Source organism: Poromitra crassiceps (genome assembly GCF_964638095.1).
Source record: "Poromitra crassiceps genome assembly, chromosome: 19".
NCBI classification, from domain to species: Eukaryota; Metazoa; Chordata; class Actinopteri; order Beryciformes; family Melamphaidae; genus Poromitra; species Poromitra crassiceps.
The window spans coordinates 6,654,643-6,665,202 of NC_139646.1; the positions used below are offsets into that span (position 1 = coordinate 6,654,643).

A 10,560-nucleotide genomic window follows, 5' to 3' on the forward strand; every position below is an offset into this window, starting at 1 on the left:
TTTGAAATTGTAGAAGACAAAGGCATGGCTCAAGGGAAAGGGAAACCTTGACATTGAGGCACAAAACACCCAACTATCAAAAGTGCTTTGAATTTGACTGATAATTCGATTTTAGTAAGAGTATAAAAAGGAACAGACGTGACATTTCATTTACTCCCGTATCTACAAATGAGATGCTGGATTTTCTTCAGATATAACTTCAGGGGCAAAAGAATATTAACCAAGTGCAATAACTTTATTTACATTTTCACTCTTCAATTCTCTCACTCACCACAAAAACACAACTAAACCAACCGACACCAACATTCACACTGTATTAAAAAGCAACTGCATACAATTCTTAGGCAACTGTTACAACTTAAGGGTTTAGTTTACCCAAATACGATTGGCAACAGATTTTTGGGGGGGGGGGGGGTATTGCACACTTCAACCTCCAGTATGACAGCAAAATATACATGTAACATACTGACCGGTGAGGCAGGATGAATGGTGGAAGTGCAGTGAGACCTGGCGGTCGTTATACTTCTGCATAGTTCTATTTTAAAGGCGAGCCAGCAAAATGATGCAGAGCACAGACAATCTATTCAGTGAGACATGATAGAAAGTATATATGCATTCACAGCACCCAAACGGCTTCACACAATCTTTCCCTGCTGTTAATGGATATGTATGTATGGCCATGTTAACTCTCAGCGACTCCCACACACAAAAACATGACATAATATGAACTAAGGATCATAATCGCACACAAACTGTTATTGTAGGACGTGGAAACTCCAGTAGTCTGACCACATACTCCTTATAGATCTACGTAAATAGTTAATGTGGACTTGGCTGGCTGTGTGTGTGTGTGGAGTTATGATCAGGCACATCTTAAAGCATCATGTCAAACATTTTAATGAACACTTCCTCAACCCCTTTGCTTGGCACATCTCCTTTCCCTGGAGTGGTTTGTTTTGATCAGGGATGTGGCCTATCTCGAGCTTGCAGTATGCATTTCAGCCTCCTTGTATCTTCTTTTCCTCCACCTGCACTGTTTAACTGTGAGGGTAGACTCTAGTCCATGGTGCCCGCCATGTTGTCTTTCCCCAGCTGTACCCTGTTCCCTTGGATCAGTGTAGGAGGGGGGAGGAAGTAAACCAGGAGAGGAAGCCAGTGTCAAGTGTACGGTGAAGCATGTTTGCTATCCTTATTGGGCCTCTTCCATCATCTTCACTCTGAACCAAACATCGTTAATTAATAAAGAGATCTCCTTCAAAGCTTCGTTTGACCTCAGGTTGTGTACTCGTCTGAACTTGTCTTATATGAACTCTTGTATGTTGTGCAGGAAGCTATATGAGCAGGATATCTGGCTCTGACACAGCGCAGTAGAGCATGAAGCCCATCTGGTCCACCTGGTCCTCTGACAAACCGCTCAGAAGGTTGACGGCCGGCTTGAAGTAACTGGGCAGTGGCCCTTGCTCGAGGTATCCAATCAGCTCTGTGATACACTGCTGGAATCGCACGTCCAGGCTGCTCTCTGACCAGTCGCTCTCCCTGTCGCTGAGGTGCAGGACGAGGTTGGCCAGCGGCGCGGCTCTGAGCGCTCGCAGGGCGGGGCTCAGTCTGCACACCGCCTTCAGGGTTTTGAGCAGCAGTTTGCGGCAGCCGCCGTCGGAGGCGTCGAGCTGTGCCAGCCGCTGGGTCTCCCAGGGGTAGAGGGAGAGGCGCCAGGCGTTGACCCAGGGAGAGGTGAGCTCCGGCTGGGCCGTCAGAACCACGTCCCCCTCCCTCAGCAGAGGCACCATGGTGACGAACAGGGGGTGGTCACCGCTGCCCGCTCCTCCCGTTGCATCTTCGGGCCTAGACGATCACACACACACACACACACACACACACACACACACACACACACACACACACACACACACACACACACACACACACACACACACACACACACACACACACACACACACACACACACACACACGTCCGTGGAGAATTGAGAATGAATAGTATATCATTGAAATTATTCCCTTTAAATCGCATTTTAGATACTTTATTTCCATGCAAGACAGTGGGGAGGACACACGTACAACAGGCTGATCAAGAGCACCGTTCATTCCAACTGAGCAGGGGCTTACCATTGAAACTCTACTAGTTTTACTAGTATTGACTAATTTTCTCTAAACATACAGCTTGTATACTCATCACGGAACTGAATTCAATGTTTAACGGTTTTCATTAGGTTAACGCCCACATCATTCACTATTATATACGTAACTACAATGTCATCCTTATGTTGTAAAATACAGGTTCTAGCCTGTTTCATAGTGCAAAAAGGTTCTTTAAGCAGTCCGGATGACAACAGACGTAACGTTAGCTAACGAGAACCAAACAATTTAGAGTTGAAGCACATTTCCAACATTGAAAATACGCTATCCACACTGGATCATTTTCAAAGACCTGTGAAAACTGCCATGCGTACGGAGAAACACACCTAATCTCCAGTCGAAGTTCTGGTCCTCCTAGTACTGGTCTGACCAGACAGTCCAGAGTGCTGCTGATGACCAGCCAGTTCATTGTTTCCATGATGGCCTTACTGAGCATGCTCACTAGAGCCTCTGAAGACAGGTAACCCCCCACCAGGAACCTGCAGGAGACAAACGCAGCAGCAGCCACAGAGATGTGACATTTCAGTTAATCGCTCCATTTTTCACCTTTGACAAGTGTGTCTGCTACATAATGTTCAGCTGCGGTGCCCCACTGCATCCAATTCTACTACCACTTGAATATCATTTCAGAGTTTGAAGCAACTACGAGCAAGATTTTCACTTGTTATGAAACAGTCTAAATGTAATAGTGATGCCTCACATTAGGGATGTTCATCAATTATCGAAAATCGATAATTGATCGTTAAGGAATTGGATCGATTATTGTTATTATTAAAAAAATTAAAATAAAATAAAAATAAAAATTAACATTTTGCAGACTAGGTTTGGGTGGAATTCGTTCCTCCTCGCCCCACTCCATTGCACAGCCGACTAACGTGAGGTGGAGCTTCATATAGTCTCTAGTTTTCTGGCTGGGCACGGGCCTTTGTGCCAACAAAACTGTTTTAAACATGGGGAATTCATGCGCCGGGGACACAAACAAACGCACCCAGCGGTCTGCGGACCTCAGTGAGGCTCAGGCCTAAATTACTCTTGTGCTGTCAGCTAAGCTGGATCATGTAACCTGACATGTAACATGTTTGTTTACCTGGCCACAGCGCTAGTGTCTGATATTCTTACTACACAGCGGCATCGCCATTATAGCTGGCCGAGAACGTGCAACATTATTACCAGACCAGAGTAAAAAAATATATTATTATTATTATTATTATTACTATTATTATTATTATTACGCTATCGATAATCGATTAATCGATAATTGATCGTTAATTTTCCCGATTTTCGATTATGGAAATTTTTCAAAATGAACATCCCTACCTCACATCTTACCTGTAACAGCAGATGAGACCAAAGCACAATGAATCTGCGAGTGCTACAGTATCTTGTTGTTTTGAGTCTCTCATGGTCTCTCTCCATCACGGATAGATGCGGAAGTGAAACGAAACGGTTTACGGCATCCAGTTCGGCCATAACCGCAAAATTACTTCCAAACAAACTGTTAGAATATAACGAGAGATGTTCGCGAGAGTAGAAAGCCCCTTGAAGTAGCGAGGAAAGCCGTCCTTATTCTTGTTTTGGATCTGTTGCTAGGCAGAGCGAAACGGTTTACGGCAACTGTAAACCGTTGCTAGGCAGAGCGAAGCGGTTTACGGCAGCTGTAAACCGTTGCTAGGCAGAGCGAAACGGTTTACGGCCGTAGCAACAGACCCAAAACAGCTTTCCTCGCTACTTCAAGGGGCTTTGTACCCTCGCGAACATCTCTTGTGATATCCAACAGTTTGTTTGGAAGTAATTTTGTGGTTATGGCCGAAGTGGCTGCCGTAAACCGTACTGTTTAATAACAATCGAAAATCTTGCTCGTAGTTGCTTTACGAAAATGAATGAAATTGGACAGGTCTCCCTCTCTCTCTCTTCCCCCTACTCCATAATGAGAAAATGCAGGCAAGCAAAGCATCACCCTACTGGCAAACAGACCAACATCTTCATTGATGACATGTGTTGCTCAGAGCTCTTGCCTACATGCAGGCTTCCTACATATTTCTGATGTTTGGTACAGCATTGGAAAATATCTAACTTCTTGAAAAGTCAGAGAACGCCATGTAGCAGTTGTGCACGGTGAGGATCACAGATTGAGATGGGGAGGGCTAAATGTAAGCCTAAGTGCAGGTGCAACGAAGATGTAGCGTAGGAGGTAAAACTATGATCAAATTTGACAGTGGGGGTGCAGGCCGAATAGACCCTTTTCACAGCCACCATTTTGTGTCTAAAAGGCAGGAAGTTTCACAGGTGCACCAAAACCTTAATTAGGGTGTCCAACTTCCAGTCCATTTAGGTGTTCCAGTGCTGGGGCCCTAATTAGTGAGTTGGTTGCACCTGCGTTTCCCCTGCCTTTTAGACACAAAATGGCAGCTGTGAGAAGGGCTAATTCAATAAAGCATCTGTGATGGGAGGCTCCCAGATGATAAGCCACATTATATACTTGTTCTCACCGCTCATCCACATCAGGTTTAGTCCATTTTCATGTAGCATCAATAATAATGTATTAATTTGCCTTTGTAGCAGTGAGAAAAATAAACATGTATGTGCCTTACTGCAAAGATTGTAGAATCATGGCTTTGATCATTTGCAATAAACTTGCTAGTAACACCAACTGGCCTGATTCCTCTGTAGAGGCACAAACGCAAATTTGCCATCAAGAGCAGAAACATAAAGTATTTTCCATTCGGGTGTCTGGGTCGAGGGTTGCAGGTTTCGAGCCCCCATGTTACATCCAGCTTGGCCCATACGGGCACAATTGGCCGTGTCTGCGGGTGGGAAGCCAGGGGGTGGGGTGGGGACGGGACGCAGTGTGATCCTCCCACATGGTACGTACGGCCTGCCGGTGAAACGCCTCGCTGTCAGGTGAAAATAAGCCACTGGCGACTGCACATGTATCCCCAGATCGGCAAAGGGGGGAATTGGGCAAAGTACAATTGGATAGAAAAAGAAAAAGGAAAAAGTATTTTCCATCTGTATACGAGTACCTGTCCCAGTAGCTCCGTCCCCTGGGGAAGTATTCCAGATTAACCCGTCGGACCATCCAGTGGAGCGGGTGTGTGAGGAGTGTTTCCTCTCCAGGGATGAGGCGCCATAGAGAGGGTTCCAGCCGGAGGGGCACCAGCAGGCACGCATGGTCCGCACTCACCACCTAAACGCACACACACACACACACACACACACTGAATTAAATCCATGTCATTCAACACTTTGTTATACACTGCCACTAAAGAGCCAGGACATGAATGTAAAAGTGTCCTGTCAGAGGGAAAGACACCTGCAGGTCATCCAGTAGAGAGCCACCCAGGCTCATCTCTCCCAGGGGCATGTCGGGGTGACGTGTGCGGAGGAAGCCCTGGATCTCAGTGCACATGTCCAGAGCCAGAGTCTGGGCCCTGCGCACCTCTTCCGGAACTAGTGCTGCTCTGGTCTGGTAGTACTGCTGCAGACGCTCCTGAACACACACACACACACACACACACACACACATCATGGGATGAGTAATGAGGGGTTGTGAGGGTTAGGATTAAATAATAATACTTGGTTTTTGTCAAGATGACCAATGTCAATCTCACCCTAATAGAGGTTAAATCCACAGACTATTTTCCAGGATAGTTTTCCATTATTCGTGTATTTGATTAACCTGACTCTCGCAGATGGTTTGTTACACAGAACCATCTATGACTGCCTTTGGAAACTGTTTGAAAAAGGGCAGGCGCATTCAAAAAATACCTGGCAGGTGATTGGATGAACCATCCGTCTATCACAGGCTCGTTTCTCGCTGTCGTTGCACCTAACGCGTAGCTGCATCTGGACACTGATAGGCCCGGCCCACTGGAGTTAAACCAATAACACTGATAGGCCCAGCCCACTGGAGTTAAACCAATAACACTGATAGGCCCAGCCCACTGGAGTTAAACCAATAACTCTGATAGGCCCAGCCCACTGGAGTTACAAGTTTTACACATGCTTTACAAGTGCAATGGGAATACAAGCAGCTTTCTCTTGCATTAGACAATAGTCAAAGCTGTTTGTGCCTCTGAGTGAACAGAGGAGTTGTTTTTTTTATAAAGAGCTTTAGCTATAGAGGATGTTTTGCCAATGAACTAACTGCAAGGAAGAAAAGCTTTAGCCATTTTTGGTAAACAAAGCAACCCAGAGCAGAGGAATACAGCTGGGCGGATTGAATCAGAGGCAGAGCCATTCAAGTAGCTCTTGTAAAGGTAAGAGAATGATGATACGAGCGTCATCGGCACGGCATTTCCTGTATATTATGCAGGGGGGCTCATGGGAATCTGCTGGGCCTAAAGAGCACATACAGTACCGTAATTCCTCTAATCCCTAGTTCCTCATTGCGCAGCTCGCGAGACGCTGGCGGCTCTCGAAGCTTTAGTTGGCGGCTCTACCCCAAAATTTCAATAAACCTTTATGGCATTTTATTACAATACTGGTGTTGACAGTGATAGAAGGTGCCAAATCATTCAAAACAATAAGCATTTTGCTTTTAGGAGTATTGTGCCAGCGTGCAGCGCTGTTCCAAAACGTGTCAACGTGTGTCGTTGTCTGGGAAACGCACATCCCGTAATACAACTGTTCGCATCGCATCCCATAATAGTATGATGATACTTGGGATGCCATTGCGAACATAGATATGTGAACAGGTTCGCTAAAACTTCTGCGTCGCCAGCGACGGCCCCCACCGTTGCGGCCGGGGTACGTTTCGAAATCCCTCCAGGCCTGAAAGATTTTCTAGGGGAAACTGGTGTGTGTGTGTGTGTGTGTGTGTGTGTGTGTGTGTGTGTGTATGTGTGTGTGTATGTGTGTGTGGAAAACAATAAAACAAAAAAATGGTAGGCAGATGTGCTTGGTTGGGGTGGCTTTTGGTGTTTTGCGGTAAAAGTGGCTCTCCTATTGACTTTGTCCTGCCAGTGCGGCTCTCATCGAAGAAATAGTGAGGATCACTGCTCTAATCAGTGCACACTGCAAAAAGCGCTACCAACGAACACACAGAGCCCGGCTCTAATAGAGATACTCCGAACAAAGCATCTACTAGGGCACTCATTCCCAAAGACTTGGTCGGGACCCACAGGTGGGTCGCAGGAGATTTTAGTTGGTTTATTTGGAGATTTACTTGTTTTTGTGAAGAGAGGAAAACAATGAGAGGGGAGCGGAATGTGTGACCTGTCCCTTTAAAGCAGCTACGAGCAAGATTTTCGATTGTTATTAAACAGTATAATTACAATAGAGAAGAAAATGGGGAAAGAGGGCTACGGCGTTCTGTCGAGTGTAGGCTTTCTCAGAAGGTGCTGATTGGATCCATACGGTGGAAGATTCAGTAGAAAGAACAAAGGAAGTCCAAGGCAACTCTTCAAGAATATTTTTAAAAAGCCTTTAATAAAATATGGCTTCCACCGACATGTTTCGGCCAAACTGGCCTTTCTCGTAAATCACCTTGAGAAAGGCCAGTTTGGCCGAAGCATGTCGGTGGAAGCCATATTTTATTAAAGGCTTTTTAAAAATATTCTTGAAGAGTTGCCTTGGACTTCCTTTGTTCTTTCTAGTATAATTACAATATTGATGCATCACATCTTACCTATAATAGTAGCTGGGACCAAAGCCGTGTGAATCTGAGATTGCTCTCTTGATGATTATAGAGTCTGTGTCTGTCTAACCTCGCGTCACCAGGGGGCTCTCTCTCTCTATCTGTCTACCGGCGGGCCGGATAAACCCGGAAGTGAAACGAAACGGTTCACGGCAGCTGCCTGCCTTCCGCCGTTTCGCTCTGCCTAGCAACAGACCATAAACAAGGAGAACGCCATGCAGGGGCTTGCTACTCTCGCGAACATCTCTCGTTATATTCTAACAGGTTTTTTGGAAGTTATTTTGTGGTTATGGCTGAAGTGGCTGCTGCAAACCGTTTCATTTCACTTCCTGATCTGCCCTGGCCACAGACAGACTAACACTGGCCGATTCACTCGGGGTTCAAGCGAGACTACTCTGCGCTGGTCTCGTCTACTATTAGAGGTAAGATGTGATGCATCGATATTAAATTTAGACTGTTTAATAACAATCGAAAATCTTGCTCGTAGCTGCTTTAAGAGGTCAAATGTAAAAGAGAGTCACAATGTACCTGTAAGGTGAGGACACACAGCTGGAGTTGCTTGGGTTTGGACTCTGGCTTTGACTGGACCTCCAGACTAGACATCTGTGGCTGCTGGCACAGGTCAGCTGATAGAAAAAGAGGTTTGAACAGGTGTCAAATCTGCAACAACAGGAGGTTGGGGTCACGTGTGGCGGTGTACTTTCTGTAGCCTGTACCTTTCTGCTGTCTGGCTGCCTTAGCAACATGTTTCATCACCACTCCTTCGATACCCTTCCTGATCAGTGTGGGGGAAGCGGAGACTAAACTCAGCTCTTCCCAGCTCTCGGCCATCTTCTGCTCCACCTTTTCGTCCTCTGCAGCACGGCCTGCACGCTCTATCAGCTAAAACACATGAGCACCCGCAGTCAAAGTCAAACACGAGTGCAAACACAGATAGTGGTACATATACTGACATAAGCCGACATGCAAACAGACCCAGAGTTCAGTGGTACAAGGAATCAGGAGAAAGAAACGTTCCCTTATTCTGCCTAAGGTGACATTCTCCTTGGCCAAAGATGATATTTGGATTTCCATGGTGCGTGGAGATTAGGCACAGGGAGAAAGTAAAAGAAACACACACTCACCCGTTTGACTGCCAGTGTAGCAATGCCCAGCACTGCAGCCCCACCAACTCCCAGAACCAATCGGGCATTTGACAGCAGGAAGTCGATGACCATAGCAATGCCATCCTCTCCTCGCCTCCTACTGCCCTGGAAGTCCATTGCTTCCTTCCTTGTGGTTAGCCTTGGAAAAGCAGAATGGGTACATTTATGGGAGAAAATGTTATTGTGAAGCAACTCAAAATATGCCTGCGGGCTAATAGGAAATATAAGAGTTGTTCTCCAACTGTATCTTTCTCTAGAGTTGTATAGCAGGAATCGTGTTGTACATGCTATGATCTGTGCTCAAGCTGAACATTTCTGCACTGTGGGTTTGCCCATTTCTGGAGCAGATACACTTTGTCAGCTTGCACGAAACTAAACTTGTGCACTGTGTTTATCTATTTAGCCTTTAGCACCTGGGATCCAGAAATAGCCGCAGAACGCCACTCTACTCTAGGCCTTTCAGACTAGAGCGTCCCCTCTCTTTGCCAGAGGTACGTGGTCCCAAGGACGACGACTTTACCCTATTTATAGACGCAATGCACCGTGTGAGTCACATTTGCCTGATCAAACAACCACCCATGACAGATTACACGTTACAGCAGTCCGTACAGTAACGTCACAGTGCCACTGTCATCAGAGCACGGTTCACTTTTGGTTTAGTGTACCCAAGTGAACTAACGTTACATAGCGTTAACTGGTTAAAAAAAAAAGTTGGTTAGAAAACTGCTCGCAGAAGCAGATAAATTGAATCTCGGAACTGTTAAATAAATAGGCCAGTCAGCCGCTACGGTTGTTATTTTGCATGTTATGAGTGGGATGGGCAGCCTGAAGGGTGTCTGACTTTGTGCTAACTTTTGCCGAGTTAGCTATGTCATGTCAATAACCTAGCAAGACAGATGCGATCTGTTCAGCAAAAGCATAGCGTTAAATGCCAAATTAACCACCTATGTTGTGATCTTCATGTCTCAATATTGCGATAGCAATCGGGCTGGCAAACAAACACGATTTCTGTTTGCTACTAGTCAGTAACCCTAGCTACGCTAACAAGTGAGCTCAATGGCAGTTAGCGTTAGCTGACTATAGCCAATTATAAGAACAATCACTATTAGCGTTACCTAACTTATTATTTGAACTAATGCGATACTTACCACTTACCGAGGAGAAAAATATAACAATCTGACCCCAAACCATTAAAATAGTGTCATGTTCTCAACGACACAGCCCTCGGCTAACCAGCTAGCGGCTAGCTAGCAGCAACAACTGTCATGTCAGTTCCAAACGCCCCGCCCACAGACCGCTGACTGACATTCTGTCGATCCAATAGAAACCAAGTAGATCCAAGGGTTCTCCTGTCTGTTTTGCATTTATGATGATGATAAAAAAAATAATAATAATAATAATAATAATAATAATAATAAAAAGGAAATGCAAAATACAATTTTTAAATGCAACTTGTCTGATGTCTCATTTTCCTTTTTGTGCATTCCTCTTATTTGTCTACTCTTTGCCATACTCTTCGTTGCCTTTGATTGTATATTTTAATCTTCTTCCAGACTTAGCTGTATAACTTTAGTTTTTCATTTTGAAGTCCACTTTCTTGAAATATCCAAGGTGTGTAAAG

General features: G+C 45.3%; 1 protein-coding gene across 1 annotated transcript; it reads right to left on the reverse strand.

Moving 5' to 3' along the window:
- Window positions 1–232: 232 nt before the first annotated feature.
- Window positions 233–10,168, reverse strand: mief2 (mitochondrial elongation factor 2). The gene is made up of 8 exons (XM_083655708.1): window positions 10,088–10,168; window positions 8,919–9,078; window positions 8,511–8,676; window positions 8,323–8,420; window positions 5,470–5,646; window positions 5,180–5,343; window positions 2,483–2,635; window positions 233–1,842 (listed from the first exon to the last, which is right to left on the reverse strand). The coding sequence occupies exons 2-8, from the start codon at window positions 9,054–9,056 to the stop codon at window positions 1,332–1,334; spliced, it is 1,407 nt and encodes a 468-aa protein (XP_083511834.1). The 5' UTR covers window positions 9,057–9,078; window positions 10,088–10,168; the 3' UTR covers window positions 233–1,331.
- Between the last annotated feature and the right edge of the window lie 392 nt (window positions 10,169–10,560).

Bases quoted from the DNA above. Each gene is read 5' to 3' on its own strand.
- mief2 (XM_083655708.1), bottom strand. From the start codon at position 9,056: ATGGACTTCCAGGGCAGTAGGAGGCGAGGAGAGGATGGCATTGCTATG. The intron at 8,677-8,918 runs GTGAGTGTGTGT...CATGTGTTTTAG, and splicing joins CTACACTGGCAGTCAAACGG to CTGATAGAGCGTGCAGGCCG. The intron at 5,344-5,469 runs GTGTCTTTCCCT...GTGTGCGTTTAG, and splicing joins CTCTACTGGATGACCTGCAG to GTGGTGAGTGCGGACCATGC.